The following is a 17,922-nucleotide window of genomic DNA, read 5'->3' on the forward strand; positions in this document are numbered from 1 at the left end:
TTGATTATTAAGATCACTTTGCATGGTTTCAGCTTGCACAGTCATTATTATGGTCCTGTTCTACTGTGCAAAGTGAAGGCTGCCTATATTTTAAAAATTTCTCAGTTTAATCTCTAATATGGTAAATATTGATAGATATAATGCATATAAACAAATCTCTTTATATTTCCGTTTATATTTGTCTCCCATATTTCCCGTCCTGATTCAATGGCATCACCAACAAGCTTAAAACCAAAGAAACAGTTTGTATTCCTTTATCTTCCTCAGTTTACAAATGTTTCTCTTACATACCTTACAACTCGCACAGTTATCCTCTTCATTCCCCCAATTGTCTTTATTTAGGCTCTCATCTATCACCCTTTGTAGGGTATGACGAAAGGATTAGCATGGGGTGACAGAACTGTTTTGTATCCCGATTTTGATGGTGGTTACACGAATGTATATATGTTAAAAATCATAAACTATTTTTGTCTTGCCATGATATTGGCATGTAAATATTTATTTACCATTCTTTCAAAATAGGGCTTACAAATAAATCAACAAGTACTGAGTACAGTGTTCAGGCATTATCTTATATGATGAGGAAGATACAAACAAGAAGATATGTTTTGCTCTGAAGGAATTTATATTCTAATAAGACAGAAATAGACAACACAAATAACAGCAGTAAGAGAAGTTGTAATTGTCTGTTAAGGGAGATACAAGCAAAATGCTATTTTGTGCTAGGAATATGTAGGAGGATAATTTTTCATTGAAGAGCTGGCATTGGAGCCGAGTCGGAAAAAAAGCATTGATTTTTGGCGGTCAAAAATAGAGACAAAGGACATTCTGATATCCTGAGGGGAAAATATAGCACACTTTACAGATTTGTAAGTTTTCCTATTTATAGTTCATCAAAACTTAGGATCTGTACTTCATGAATACTCACATTCAATGTTATTAAATTTTGTGCTCCAAAACCCTTAAAATCACTTAGGGCCGATGCTCAAATTTCTTATAAGTAGTAGTAGTATGGCTTCTGAGTACTTTGGAGTTAATAATTTAGGTCATTTTTTTATTCTGATTTTAATGGCTGTGAGGACAGTGAGCTATTCCTAAGTCTTANCCTTCATGTGTTTAATGGATAAACCAATAGTCATGTATCTGTACAATGGAGAAACTTAGTAATAAAAACGAAAAACCTTTTTCTACACACAACAACATGAATGAATCTCAAATGAATTATGAAAGACAAGAGACTCTGAAGGTTATATACTGTATGATTCCATTTATATGACATTCTAGAAAAGGCCAAATTATAATGTCAGAGAATAGGATCAGTGATTATCCAGTCAGAGGTTGGGGGTTGATTATATAGTGTCTACGTGAAGGAGATTTTTGAGCCATGGAACTGTTACGTATCATATGATCATGGTTACATGACTTCTTGCATTTTTTAAAAATCATAGCTCTGTATACCAACAGTAAATTTACTATAAATTAAAAAAAATTATTCATAACTCCTGCAAAGTCTATTGCTTCCCATTAAAACATTTTAAAATGGGGAGGGATCCCACTTTTTCATTGTAATACTTAAAATTCATCCCCACTTACTTTAAGAAATTAAGTCGTTTTTTATAGGGCATGGTAAAAAGGAACCCCAAGGAACACTCCTTTACCAAATACCCTTTCACATTTTTCTTGGTAAAATGTAACTCTTACTTTTCCTCTGCTTTGTGTTCCGTATTCTTTTTCAGGAGCAAATGCCTTAAATTTGACACTTTACATATGTCTTCCTCTTTTTTCTTATACTTGCCCTTTTCTCCTAATGTTTTCCACACATACATACGCTATTTATTCCATTTATTCGTTATTTAGCAATCCATCTAGGCCCCGGGCTAGTGTCTTAGCTTACAAAGATCATTAAGGCATGCTTTCACATGATACTCTGTCTTAGAGGGCAGAAGGAGAATACATTAACAAATAGTGGTGAACAGCACTGTTACTGAGTCATAACAGAAGTATTAATGAGCGTGATTTAACACAAAAGAGTGAATAATCCATTCTGCTTGGGTGAGTCAGGGAAGGCTTCACACAGGAAAGAGGCATAAAAATGCCTCAAATGAAAATGAAAATGTAATTCTTTAAAATGTCATCTGTGACTTTAATTATGGACTAGTAGGCCAGACAGTTTAAGAAAAATATGAAGTTTAGCAGTACAGTGATCAGAGACAATCTTGTAATCTTCGGCCAGGTGGTATGGAGATGGGATATAGTAGTGAATTTTGTAAAGGTTATATGGAAAATAGCTGATTAAAATGAAAAAGCTTCTAAGTAGCATAGAAGACTATAGAGTATTAGTAATATACCATTTACTAAAAATAANAAAATTCTTATGTAAAAGCTATTACTTAGACTTGATTTGGTATTTTTAGACATTCATCAAATTGTCATTTCATTATTTTAAAATCAGTCCTCTTCAAGAAATAGATGACTAATATTAATGTCATCATTGTCAGGAAATAGCTCAGCATCTGTGTGATATTTTTTACATGTATTAAAATTCATTTAATGGATTTGGTTTTTATAGCACATCTTAGCTCGTTACTATGTTATGGAGGAAAAGGTTCTCATTATTATGGTATAGTGCAGCTAGCTATGTAATTCTAGAGAAGTGTTAAGTGGAAGTCTAGCTACAGGTAAAATATAGACTCTAAGGAACTAATTTGCCTTCTGAAATTTTGGTTTGTGATAGAAGAACAGCAGGATATAAAATGATGAAACAAAGCTGGGAAACATTCTATTTTCTTCAGTATTAATTTTGATATAATAGAAATTATTTAAAATGCTTTTTCACCCTTAAAATATCTTCATGCTTGGAAATAACCTAAATAGTTTGTAATGACATGCTTCGGGATGTTTGGACTTTGCCTTTGTTTTAGGTTTTAGGCAGATATTGAGTTAAAAGTAATTTAGTGCTCTGAGATTGACTATCTTAGATTTTTGTCATGCATATAATGTCTTCTATATGAATATAATCTAATAACATGATAAAAAGAAGATTTGTAATTTATTGACTACTGATTGATTTGTATATGGGTCTGGATGCTACCAAAATATTAATTTATGTGTTACTCTCCGTGGTTTTTTCTTCCCATTACATTTTACAAAGTAGATAATTTGTTAGGTAATTTTATATTATTCCTCAAGGACAATAGTAACTAAAATCTTATCAGGCTGTTACAGGTGGCTGTTGAGTTGTAACCTAGCTCTTTTGATGAAATAAGCACTTTGTTTTATCTTTAAATATAATTTTCAGTTTATTTAACCAATGTGCATTACGATCTTAGATGCTATAATTTTCTAAAGCAGTAGGTTACTCTTACACTGAATGTGATTGCAGAGTAAGCTTTCTTATACCATTCTACCTAATAAAGANGGGGGTAGGGGGTGGGGGGTGTAGCCCACCACCCCATGCGGGAGTCGAACCATCAACCTTGTTGTTAAGAGCATGCGCTCTAACCAACTGAGCCATCCAGCCGCCTATTGGCAGCTTAGCTCAAGGTGCTGTGTTCAACCTTAGTTGCCGGGTGGCACAGCCCACCATCCCATGCAGGAGTTGAACTGGCAACCTTGTTGTTAAGAGAATGCGCTCTAACCAACTGAGCCATCTGGCTGCCCTCCTTTAATTTTTTAATGTGAAGACTATTACAGTAATAATTTTTCTAATTTTAAATCATCTGTATATTCTTGGGATAAATCAACCTGAGCCTTATATATTGTTTTAATATACTTTGTCAGATTTAGGGTTTTGTTTGCTAATATTTTAGGAGTTTTGGTTCTGTATTTATAAGTAAAATTTGTCTGTAATTATTTTTGTTTTGTACTTCTTTTGGTTTTTGTTATCAAGATGACATGAGCCTCATTAAATGAATTCAGTTTAATAGTTTTTGAAGAATTTTGCATAACCTTGGAATCGTTTATTAGGTACAATTTTCCAGTAAAAATTCTGAGCCAAGTCGTGTGTGTACGTGCATGCACGCTCATGCAACTGCATCTTAACTACTAATGTACTTTCTTTAATGCTCATAGGTCTGTTTAGGTTTTTGATTTCTTCTATATTATTTTATTTAATCTCTAATTAGTAACAACTTTTCCTTTCAATATGACAATAGATTCTGGTTGTTTTTAAAGATTTTATTGGGGAATTGGGGGAGGAAACAGCGTTTGGGAATCAAGGAAGGGGAACAGACAAGTTGCTGTTCTTTTGTTCTTCAGTCTAGTTGTGGAGGAAGTCGCTTCACTGGCCCATGTTAGTATTATCATTGCGTTCTTCCGGGTGAGGCAGATAGTTCGCCAGCCACTGGACGGCCACTCATGGCGGCTCCTGGCAGCTCACACTGGCTGCCAGCCGCTCATTGTAGCTTTATGGCAGCCCACTGCAGTTCCACTGCAGCCTATGCTGTCGCCAGCAAATCACAGCAGTCCAGTTACAGGTCGAGCTGTTGTTCACCATATTAGCTGTAGAGGGCACAGTGTCACTGGCCCTCATGTGGGATCTGAACCGGGGCCCTGCTGCTCAGAGCTGGCATCCCAAGCCCACTCTTAACCAACGTGCCCCTCAGCTGGCCCAAGATTCTGTTTTTTAAAAAACCTATTCTAGGGCAGGCTGAGTGGAGCGGTGGTTAAGAGCTGGCGTGGGACGCCAGAGGGCCCCGGTTCAGATCCCACATATGAGGGCCAGTGACACTGCCCTCTACAGCTAAGATGCTGAACAACANCCATTGCTTGTCTTATTTTTAGGTTATCTAATTTAGTTGCCTGAGCTCAAGTTTGATAGGAATAGATGCATAATTATTTCCTTTATCATACACTCTTTAGAGATGGAGGAGGTGGCTGTAAAAATGAAATTTAGGAGGCTTTATACTTCCAGGAAGATGAAGTGGACATACTTTACCCCATTTCTCCCACTAAGTATAATCAGAACCTCTGGGCATTATATATAAAGCAAACATAAGAAGGCTTTGAAAGGTAGAGAGAAGAAAATAGATTGTGTAGGGAACTTTAGGACATTAGGAATGACATGGGAGTGGGTTCCTTGATTTTTTTGGTTGCTTCATTTATCTAAAACTGGGTACTAAATAAGCCAGTAGACTGCAGATGTCTATAGGTCCACACACCCAGAGTACCAACAGGGACCTCCTCTGTAGCTAAAGGACCAGGAATAGAACAGCCTAACAGGATGGAAAACTTTAGACAGTATTTGCTGTATTTACACCAAATACCACAGAAAAACTGTGGCTCTGTCCTACCCAGGCCAGAAAAGTTTAAATGGGGAACTCAACCCCTATGAGGTTGTAACAAAATATCCCAACATTGTCATCAGAATGGTATCAGAGAAGGCCAAGCAGAGAGCTGGGACTTCTTCCCTTCCCGTTGGTTGTGAGACTTCTCTCCCACCTACCCACACTGTCAATGGGTGTGTGTGTGTGTGGGGGGGTTTGACTTCCATCTCCAGCCAGCAGCAATGAGGTCCCACTTCCCTGCCATACTGAGGTTGCATCAAAAGAGGCCTACTGAAGAATTAGATCTTTCATCATCACCTAGCGGTAACAAAGCTACCTCCAGTGCATTGTCAATGGAGACCACGCAGAAAGCTTGGACTCCAACCTCTGCCCAGTAATAATGAGAACTTCCCCCTCAAGTGCCATTGGAGGAAACTTGGACTTTTCTTTCTCTGCTAGACTGGAACAAGATGGTAGTCCCCACCTTCCACCTTCACCTGACAGAGCAGTGTCGTAGCCAGCCAATTAAAACAGAAGGCTTAAAGAAGATCCAGAATCTCATAACATAATATGAACATATCCAGGTTTAATTCAAAGAACACTTGTCATACCAAGAACCAGTAAGATCTCAAATTGCATGACAAAAGAAATTCAACAAATGTTAACACTGAGATGACAGAGATGTTAGAATTACAGACAAAAATCATAAATCAGTCATGGTAAAAATGCTTCAGTGAGCAATTAAAAACATGATTGAAACAAATGAAAAGGTAGAAAACCTCAGCAAAGAAATATAATATATAAAGAAGAACTAAATGGAAATTTTGATACTGAAAAATACAAAACCAAAATAAAAGGCTCAGTGGATGGGATCAACAGGGAAACAGAGGCAAGAGAAGAAAGAATCTGTGAACTGAAAAACAGAAAAGTAGAAATTTCCCAATCTAGGTAAAAGACTAAAAATAATCTACATTTAGAAAATAGACTAAAAAATAAAAAATATCAGNTAAATGAGTACAAATAAAATATATTACCTTGTTTTCAGGGCAGAGATAGTAAATGTGATTTAAACATTAAGAATTGGTGTTCTTAATATTTGCCATGAAAAACATTCTGTCTGATTTACATTTCAATGCTGAGAAATTTTCATTTTTATTGTCATTGTATTGTAGTAAGAGCATTATGTTCTAATATGGGCTACAACTAAGGTACCAAATTATTTTTTTGGATATGTGTTTCCAAATTTAATATTTGTTTAAGATGTTACAAATGGAGGCTGGAGGATAGAGAATGAATGGTAGAGACACAAATGTAGCCAATAGCACAACTGTACATAACTCCTTCCTTACATTTTCATACATTACTGTGTTTGTTTAGTTTTTGTTTGGTTTCATAAAGGGTCTAAGTATTTGGAAAGGTGTATGACCATGTCCTACTGGAGATTTCAGTGTTTTCTTATGAGAAGGAAGTACCATTTGTTGTGAGTGTGACTTCAGAAATTTGGCTTTGCAGTTTTCCTGTATAATTATATGAGGAATTTCCAAACAACATAGTAAGAATTTATAGTACTTTTCCAGATGGTTATTGTTAAGCAATAATTGGAAACTGCTGTAGGAAATAAAACAGATTTTACATCGAGTAGGCATTTCGTCAACATTGGTTAAACTGAATAACATTTACCAAATATCTAAGTTCTAGTCTCATAATTCATACAAATTTTAACTCTTCTTAGGCCAAAAAAAAAAAAGAGAGAGAGAGAACTCAAATTCAAAGTGAATTTGTTTATAACTATTTAGAAAAGTTAACAGTAAAAAAGTGTATTTATTTTTAAAGTTAAACTTTTTGAGCCAGTAGTTCAATAAGGAACTTTCCTAACCAAATTTATAAATTCTGAGGTGCAAATCTAGCAAATCCAGTCAAGCTTTTCTCATTTTGCATTCTGTTACCAATTTATTATATCTGAGAAAGAATGATGGAGGTGGAAGTAAATGGAACAATTGCTTCTCACTTATTTCAGTGACTTCCATACATCCTAGTCTCTCCAGTAGAATAGGCTTCAAGGAACCAGCTTGACTGATGTGCTGAGTATAACTCATATTCATCTTAATTGAGTTTAGTGTTTACTGTGTCAAAATTATGTGTAGCCATCTTATTTGGGGTATTCAGTTTGCAATTATAAAGTTGATGGCAGGTTTCTTAAATCTCTGTGTGTTGTTGTTGTTTATTTTTTTTTTAAAGAGATTTCCCAAAGTTGCAGATGGCTGGCTCATCTCCAAATACCTCTTCAAGGTACTCTATGCTGGTGATGTCTCCCGCCACTGAGCTGCACGGGAGCATGGAATTGACTTACTGGGGAGGGCTATATCAGTTAAGTGATCTTTTTTAGTACATTGCATGGGTTTTGCAAAGCTTTCTGTTTTTGTTTTTGTTAATTCAGAGGGCACAAGTATGCTTATGCTAATTTTTAAATTAAAATATTTTTGAAAACCCACACAATATAATAATCCATTTACTCTCCTTCCTCCCATGCCACCCCCTCCATATTTCTATTAAGTTCAATGGTTTTAAGCACTATTAATCAAGTATATCTTGATTAGAACTCTTAATGATATAAGACTTTTTGTCTATTTCCTAAATTTTATAACTGCAGTTTAATATTTGTATTACATGCAAACCAGGGACTTGTGCAAGCTGTGTGAATTTTCTAAAACCACTCGGTCGGTAAAACATACAATGAGCACTATCAGTGGTAACTGATGCCAGTTACCATTAGTGGGAATATATTCCTAAATTTCCTTTCTCCCAGAGGAGTGCATTTCTTTATTCACTTATCCAGAACGTTTTCATTGAGTTCCTGCTGTATGTAAAACACTGCTAGACCTCTGTACTTATTACCTAAACTTTTATTATATTTTTTAATTAAAAAAGAAATGCTCAATATTTTTAAAGATTACAGTAAGACTTATTCACTACTGAAACAAATCACACTTGATTCCTTCAGGTCTACACATTGATATGNTGATTGATCGGTCCTGCTTTGAGACAATTGATGATTCTTCTCCCGAATTTAACAATTTTGCAGCTATTTTGGAACAGATTCTAACTCACCGGCTAAAAGGTAACTGTTCCAATGTATTATTTATTATCCCAACAACTCTTTTTTTAATAAACTTTAAATTTTAGAAACCATACAGTCTGGTGTCATTTAGATAGCAACTATGCCATATTTGAGAAACACGAAACTGACTTTGTGAATGCCTAATCTTTTGGCCTACATCCCTGCAAAAGTCTCTCTATTTTCAGGTTTATACCATTTCTAGAATGGATTAAAAACATTGAGTGCATTAATTGCCACATACAAGGAGCAGAGTCACTTTCTATAAGTAATTAAAAGCTTTAATTAAAAGGTAGGCCATGGGGTCAAATACATCCCTAATTGTGGCCCCCTGGACAAATGGTGGGCCCTACACTCATGAGTCTTGGCACTGCCTCCTCTTTACACCCACCAATAAAAACTATACTTCCTGTCCCCCCACAAAAAAAATGATAGCCCATCTTCAAAGGTTACTAGATGGTATTTTAATCTATAAAGAAGCATCTAGGCATTAAATTTGTTTGCTTAATCTCTATGTCGTTAAACTTTAGAATCTTTGAGAAATTTTTACCAGTAAGTAAGTAAAGGGATGCTGACTTTGGCTTTTTTAAATCAGTAAATATATATATACATCAGAAACATAAATCTCAAAATGTAAAAGGGAAGATGGGAGCTATATTCTTTCAGAATTATAAAATATTTTTAATTAANACTCTTCATTTCATTTTTCTTATCTCTGCCAAATTTCCTAAAACTTATTTTTCTTTTATCCTTTTTCAGACAGCATGGGTTTTATTTATCTTGTCTTTTAGTATGCTGTTCACTTTACCACCTTATAGTCTTCAGAAGTTACAATGGAAAAAGCTGACCCAACTTATGGAGTACACCACTACTATCCTGACTGTTTTAGTCTGCTTGACTGCTCTAACAAAATTCCACAGACCAGGTGGCTTAAACAACAAAAATTTATTTCTCACAGTTCTGGAGGCTAGGAACTCCAAGACTAGTTTAGATTCTGGTGAGAATTATTTTCCTGGCTTGTAGATAGTTGCCTTCTTGTTGTGTCCTCACATGACAAAGAAAAAAAGTGCTCTCTTTGGCCCTTCTTATAAGGACACTAATCATAACAGATCAGAATCCTTCCCTTATGACCTCATTTAACCTTAATTACCTCATTATAAGACTTATCTCCAAATACAGTCACATTGGTGTTAGGACTTCAATATATGACTTTGGGTAGACACAATTCAGTCCATAGCACTCGCCTCCTGATTGCAGCTAAAAACTCTGGACAGAATACAAAAAGCAACTACTTGTATACTTTGAAAAGTAAACAGTAACAGCCATTTTGGGGGGACACATCAAAATTTGAAAAAGAACCTTTATAAAAGTGAGTTTCCTGTGTATTATTTTCCCTCTTGTATTCTCCGCTTTAATCTGAGGGGGCTTTGGTCCTTAATTGTACTGTGGATACAGACAGCAAAAACTCCCAACACTGACCTTCCCTTTCTGGCCAGAGGATCAGGAAGAGCCTCTGTGAGCCATAGAGTGTTGGGGGCTTCCGTTTTTTGTCTTTTTCCTTGCTGCTTCCTCCCAAGAATGGTTGGAATTACCCAGAACTGTGCAACACTGTTAAAAGTCTGAGGAAACCTTTTATCAGGTTAGAGGAACTAGGAAAAGAAGGGATCTGGGAGCTGGAGAGTGTATCAAGGAAGGGAGAGCTGGAAAAGGGAATAATGCCCTAATTCTCTATGCTAATGACCATCATAGGTCCTGGACTCACATCCAAGATTTTGAGAACTATATTAGGATACAAACCACTGCCAAGTCCCAGAGTGGCATGTATATGGGTAAGTCCCAAAGAAGCATAGAAACAGCTATACTGAATTTATATTGGAACCTTTGCCCACATAAGGCAAGAAAGAACTTGGGCTATCTGAATCTAACTGGATTAATTGCCTACCAAAACAAAAATCAGCATACTCCAGAGGATTTTAACAGAATTTAGACTCTAAAGACCATATTAAATTAATCTAGTATAAAACCCAAAATTAATTCATCTATGAAGAACCAGGAAAATATGACCAATTCTCAAGGGAAAAGATAATCATAGATGGCAATCCTGAGATTAATTACCAAGCAAAGACGTTAAAGCAGCCATATTATAACCATGCCTGTTGATGTAAGGTAAACATTTTTGAAATGAATAGAAAAATAGAAGTTCTGAATTGGGAAATAAAAACCTAAGAAAGGACCAAATGGAAATTTTACAACATAAAAGTACAATATCTGAAATAAAACTTTCACTAGATTGGGCTCTATAGAAGAATGGAGATAACAGAGGTGTGTCAGATCAATAGAAATTATTCAAACTGAAGAACAGAAATTGACCTTTTGGACAATAGCAAAAGATATAAAATTAGTGTCATTGGAATCTCAGAGGAGAAGGGGAAGAGATTTGTACAGAAAATACATTTGAATAAATAATAGCAATAAGTTCCTGGATTTGAGAACTATGTATACTTATAGATTCAAGAAGATCAGAAAACCTCTAAAAAGATACATTCATAGTTAACTACTCCCAGATACATCATAATCAGCTTCTGAAGATAAAAAATAAAGAAAAAATCTTGAAAGCAGCCAGAAAAATAGAATACATTACATATAGGAACAACAATTCAGACGACTCAGATTTTTCATCAGGAACCATGGAAGATGGAAGACAGAGGAACAATATCTTTCAAGTTCTGAAGGAAAAGAATTGCTAGTAATTCAGAGTTCTATATCCTATGAAAATATACCCCAGGAATTAAGGCAAAATAAGGAAATACTCAGATGTAGGAAAACTAAAAATTATTAGTAGACCTATTCTAAAAAAAAAATGATAATGAAAGGTCTTCAAACTATAGAGAGATGATACCAGAGGGAAAACTGGAGCTTCATGAATGAAAAAAGAATAACAGAAATGGTAAATATCTGAGTAAATATACCAGATGTTTTTTTCTTAGGTCTTTAAAATATGACTGTTGAAAGCAAAAATTACAACATTGCTTGGGAGGTTTTAGTGTTTGCATTTATAATATAAATGACATTTAAAACAAAGAGGGTAAAGTAAAGGGACCTATCTGGTGATATATTTTACTTGAAATGGTAAAATAATTAACTGTAAGTAGACTGTTGAAAGTTAGGTTTTATATTATAACCCCTAAAGCATTGACTGTAAAAACACTAAGAGATTTAGCAAAAAANAGTTCTTAACCATTGTGCCACTCGGCCGGCCCAGTACTCTTAATTACTATATTTGCTGTAGGCATTTCTGGGTGAAAAGCAAGACAAGTATCTCAAGTATTTAGACGTTAGAGATGTACACCAAATGGTCTTTATATTTTATAACCAAAACAGAATTTTCAAGGAGACATTTTAACCTTAAATTGAAATATTTACAGAATAAGAGATTTATTAATAGTTTGAAACTTTGTTACATCTGGAGAATTTTTCAAGTTTATTTTACATGAACTTCACTTTTAAATGGATCAAAGACCTAAACATAAGACATGAAACAATAAACTTCATAGAAGAAAGCATACATACTAAACTTATGGACCTTGGGTTCAAAGAGGATTTTATGAATTTGACCTCTAAGTCAAGGGAAGTAAAAGCTAAAATAAATGAATGGGACTATATCAAACTAAAAAGCTTCTGCACAGCAAAAGAAACTATCAACAAAAGAAAGAGGCAACCAACTGAATGGGAGAAGATATTTGCAAACAGTACCTCTAATAAGGGGCTAATATCCAAAATATATATAAGGAACTCATACAAATCAACAACAAAAAGACAGACAATCCAATTAAACAATTAAACAATGGGTAGAGGATATGAACAGAAACTTCTCCTAAGAAGACATATAAATGGCCAGCAGATACATGAAAACAATGTTCAACTTCACTAGCTATTAGGGAAATGCAAGTCAAAACCACAATGAGATATCACCTCACACTGGTTAAAATGGCTATCATCCACAAGACAAATAATAACAAGTGTTAGAGAGGCTGTGGAGATAAAGGAACCCTCATAAACTGTTGGTGGGAATACAGATTGGTGCAACCACTATGGAAGGCAGTTCCTCAAAAAATTAGGAATAGAATTACCATGTGACCCAGCAATTCTTGTCCTGGGTATCTACCAAAAAAATATCTGAAAACATTTATCCATAAAGGTACATGTACTCCAATGTTCATTGCATCATTATTCATGGTGGCCAAGACATGGAAACAACCAAAGTGTCCTTCCATAGATGATTGGATAAAGAAGATGTGGTACATATACACAATGGAATACTATTCTGCTATAAGAAAAGATGAAATAGTGCCATTTGCGACAACATGGGTAGATCTTGAGATTATTCTGCTAAGCAAATAAATCAGAAAAAGTCGAGAGCCATATGACTTCACTGATTTGTGGGATCTAAAACTGAAAACAACAAAGGAATAAAACAGCAAATAGACAAAAACTCATAGACACAGACAATAGTTTAGTGGTTACCAGAGGGTAAGCGGGGGGGTGGTAGAAGAGAGTAAAGGGAGTCAAATATATATGGCGATGGAAGGAGAACTGACTGAGTGACAAGCACACTATAGATGTATTATAGAAATGTACACTTGGAGCCTAACCATTGTCACTTCAATAAATTAAAAGAAATAAAATCTCTTAAAATCACTGTTTTAAATGCTCTAATATTGCTAATTTAAAGGAATTAAATATCTTCCATTTTATAGAACAGGGAAAAGATTTCACAATTTAATGGACTTCATTTTTGGAGAGCATCATAATTTCAGTTCCTAAATCTTTCTGGTTTTCTAATTTTAAAGAGGTGCTTGTTTATATAATCTAATATTCTAATTTTTATTTCAGAGACTGTTAAAAAATAGAAAATGGCCACATAGAAAGGAAAATAATATTGTTNAAATTTCTAGAGCAATACCTGGGATATGGTGGGCACTCAGTGAATGTTTATTGGAAAATAGAATTCTTGATGCAACAATAAGACTCTCTGGGTATTTTTTTTTTTCTGATAGCATCTGGATTCAGACTCTTAAAATGTATTAGAACGCCTGTAACTTGACATTTTAGAATTTCTCCAATCCAACTGAACTGTTATGATACCTAAGCATTTCTCAGGAACACTGGCTTGAACCTCAAAGCTCTTCCTGATTTAGATGATAAACAGTTACCTCCCCATGGGGCCACCTTTTGAAGTGCAGCATAAACACTGTTAAAAACAATGGGTAAAGATAAACCTGTGCATTTGGCTTTTGAATTTTCTTTGTTCATTTTTGAAGCTTTTCCAACTTTTGATACTTGGTTTGCACACAAAATGAGACTTGAATTGTTTCTGTAGTAACATATGAACGCAACTTACCCAATAAAAACTCATCTACTCAGGCCAAAACATGATAGAATAGATAAGAAAGTGGCTCTGAAGATTACCAGAGTTTGGCTTTTAGACAATGGACAAAGCCGCTCTGAGAAACACCCTTTTAAGTTACGTACTTGGAAATTTAGGAAAACTTCAGCAGATTTTGTTTCTCAGAAAATCATAATATTCAAGGAATTCTTAACACATCCAAGGTTATATGTAGCATGGTAAATTTAGTTTAGTTAAATTGCCTTAGTCTCTAAACCAAGTATGGTGAAAAAGTTTAATAATTGGAAAATTTTAACTATCACTCAAAATTCCATACTCTTTGTATATCTTTTTTAATTGAAGTCATATTACTATACTTTATTTACTCTTTAGCTTATAGCCCTCATCATTTCTTGTTTTTCTGGTGTCTTTTGAAAAGCCTCTTTTTTTCATTTTAAGGTTTTTGTCCCCTAACAGCCATATAGACTACTTGGCTTTGCTTACATTCCTATTAATGTTCTACTATATTTAAAAGTAAAAGGAAGGAAGGAAAGAAAGAAAAGAAAAATGTCCTATCATAATTCCTCTTTAACCTCTCAAATTAAATTCTTTCTGTATATATACTTTTGTCTTCTTGGACTACCAATCATTTTTTACCTTGCCTCTTCCCCATAAAAATGACAAGAGATTCAAGTTATAAAGCTACAGGAAGTGTTAATAAAAACTTTCAAGCATCCCAGATATAATTTTAGCTGGCAAATTTGTATATCTATTTTATATATATTTGAATATGTACATATATTTATATTTTCTTTGTTATGATATGTATTTTGCCCTTAGTATGTTGGCCGAACTATATTTTTCAATTTATTTTGGTTTTTTTATCTTAAAACTTGAAATTAAACTTATATAACATAAATTCACTATTTTAATCATTTTAAAGTATACACAATTCATTGGCTTTTCATATATTCAAAATGTTGTGCAACTGTCAGTATTGTCTAGTTCCAGAACATTTTTGTCACCCTAAAATGAAATTCAGTATCCATTAAGCAGCCACTTTGTTTTCTATCCTCCCCCATTCCCTGGAAAGTACTAATCCCCTTCTGGTCCTTATGAATTTATTCTGGGCATTTCATGTAAATGAAATCATGTGGCCTTCCTTGTTTGGCTTCTTTCACATAACATAATGTTTCAAAGTTCATCCATGTTGTAGAATGTATCNACCCCTCATGGACATAGATACTGGAACCTGCAATAAGTATTAATAAATCAATCTCTGTAATGGAAGGATGTTTCAGTATTTGAAAATGAATTCATGTATTTCATTTTATTAACAGACTAAAAAATAAAAGTTACAGAATCATCTCAATAGAGGCATAAAATATCATTTGACGAGAGTCAACATCCATTTGTTATAAAACCTCTCTGCCAACTAGGTATTAGAAAAGAACTTCCTTGAAGGGCATTGTGTTAGTCTGGGCTGCTGTAACAGAATACCATAGACAATAAACAAGAACATTTTATTTCACACAGTTCTGGAGACTGGGAAATCCAAGATTAAGGCACTGGCGGATTCGATGTCTGGTGAGGGCCTGGTGAGGGCCTGCTTCTTGTTTCATAGATTGCCATTTTTTCGTTGTCCTCAAGTGGCAGATGGAGTGAGGGAGCTTTCTAGGGTTTCTTTTATAAGGGCCCTAATACTCATGAGGGCTCATGACCTAATCACCTCCTGAAGGCCCTACCTCCACATACTGTCATTTTGGAGATTGGGCTCAACATCTCTGTACATTTAGTCTGTAGCAGGCATCTGCAGAACCTTAGTACTGTTGAGATTTTGGATGGGATAATTCTAAAACTCAACACTGTTAAGATGTCAGTTCTCTCCATATTGATCTAAAGATGCAATTGATCAATGCAATTTCAATCAGAGTCTTAGCAGGCTTTTTTGTATATATTAAACTGATTATATAGCTACACAAAGTAACTAGGCAAAACAATTTCACAAAGGAAGAAAAAATTACACAAACTATCCAATTTCAAGACTTACTTTCAAGATAGTGATTAAAACAGTATGTTATTGGTGAAAGAATACACATACATACATACATACATACATACATATATATCAATGGAATGGAATAGAGAGTCCAGAAATAGATATGCACAAATATGCTTGATTAGTATTTGACAAAGATGAAAGGCAATTCACTGGTGAAATGATAATCTTTTTCAATAAATACTGCTGGAACAATGGGATACCTTTGAACTTTGAGCCACACCTCACAACATATACAAGAACTAATTCAAAGTAGATTGTAGATTAAATGTAAGAGTATAAAAATCTTAAGCAAAAATATGAACATCTTTATTATGTTCAATTAGGCAAATAGATTTTAGATACAACACTAGAAGCACAATCCACAAAAGCAAAAAATAATAGAGTAGACATCATCAAGATTAAGAACTGTGGTCCTCCAAATGACACAGTTAAAAGAATAAGACAAGCTTTGGCTGAGAGAAAAATAGTTGCAAACCCCATATTTGACAAAAAGCTTGTATCTAGAATATACAAAGAACTATAAAAACATAATAGTCTGAAAACCACCAACCCAATTTAAAAATGGGCAAAAAATGTTAACAGACACGTCACCAGAGAAAATACACAAGTGGCAAGTAAACATATAAAATGCTGCTCAACATCATTAGTCATTCAGGAAATGCAATTAAAACCACAATCAGAGGCTATTATGTACCTATACCAAGTTCTGGTGGGATATGAGGAAATTTGAATTCTCATAAGCTACTTACATTATTGGTGGGAATGAATGCAAAATGGTTTTCCAGCAGTCTCACTCCTTTACTCGAGAAGTGAAAGAAAACGTCTATGATTATACTAAGACTTGCTTTATAGCAGTTTTATTCATAATCATTAAAAACTGGAAATAACCTAAATGTCCTTCATGTGTTTAATGGATAAACCAATAGTCATGTATCTGTACAATGGAGAAACTTAGTAATAAAAACGAAAAACCTTTTTCTACACACAACAACATGAATGAATCTCAAATGAATTATGAAAGACAAGAGACTCTGAAGGTTATATACTGTATGATTCCATTTATATGACATTCTAGAAAAGGCCAAATTATAATGTCAGAGAATAGGATCAGTGATTATCCAGTCAGAGGTTGGGGGTTNACTAGACTGAAGAACAAAACAACAGCAACTTGTTTGTTCCCCTTCCCCCAATTTCCCAGCGCTGTTCCCATCCCCCAATTTCCAATAAAAATCTTTAAAAAAATAAAAAATAAAAATGAAAACCTACTGTACCCTCATCATTTGCCAACTATCCTCCTCTCTGAAGCATATTTATTCACGCTGCTGCTGAGACGTTAAACAAAAATTCCATCAGTGAATACCTGGTATTATTTTCCACACAAATGTCAGCTAGTTGCTTTTCTTTTGCATCTTTTTGCATCCAATATTGATTATTGATTAAATAATCAATAGTATTGATTATTAGTTCTTTTTCTCTTTTCTCCTATGCAGTATTGCCAGATATTTGTCAATTTTATTCATCTTTCAAATAACTAACTTATGGCTTTGTTGATGATTTATGTATGCTAATGGCATTATTATTTCCTTCATTATATCCTCTTTGAGTTTATTTTGTTTATGTTGGACTCTTAGTAGATTAAATTTTAGCCTTCTCTCCAAGTACTGCTTTGGCTACACTTACAAGTTTGGATATGTAATATTTTCATTTTCAAAAAAAGTGATTTTTACATTAAAAAATTTTTTTCTTCTTTGGCTTATATATTATTTGGAAGTTTATTGTTAACATTTCTGAAAATTGGAGCTTTTACCTTTTCATTTTTAATTCTATGTTGATTGTATTATGGTCAGAGAATTTGATCTGTATGGCAGATATTTGAAATTTGTAAGATTTGATTAATGGTCTGTGGTTACTCTTAATAAATATTCCATCTTGAGGAGAATGTGTATTCTGTAATTGTTGATTATGTTTTTCAAATGTTAGTCACATTTTTGTCAGTTTGATTAATAACTTAGAAGTTTAAAATTTGTATTATTCTGATGAATTTATCAACCTATTCTCATAGATATGTCTATATTTGCTTTCTATGTTTTGGTGC

General features: G+C 34.2%; 1 protein-coding gene across 1 annotated transcript in view; it reads left to right on the top strand.

Moving 5' to 3' along the window:
• The window catches only part of LOC109371292 (RUN domain-containing protein 3B-like), a gene marked incomplete at its 3' end in the record, with an annotated part of 64,258 nt that overhangs the window by 24,559 nt on the left and 21,777 nt on the right, over window positions 1-17,922 (top strand). Inside the window, exon 2 of the mRNA XM_019623711.1 lies at window positions 8,266-8,382. Coding sequence (XP_019479256.1) covers window positions 8,266-8,382 — 117 coding nt within the window. The remainder of the gene's footprint in view (window positions 1-8,265; window positions 8,383-17,922) is intronic.

This window comes from Hipposideros armiger, unplaced genomic scaffold (genome assembly GCF_001890085.2).
Source record: "Hipposideros armiger isolate ML-2016 unplaced genomic scaffold, ASM189008v1 scaffold_560, whole genome shotgun sequence".
Classification (NCBI taxonomy): Eukaryota; Metazoa; Chordata; class Mammalia; order Chiroptera; family Hipposideridae; genus Hipposideros; species Hipposideros armiger.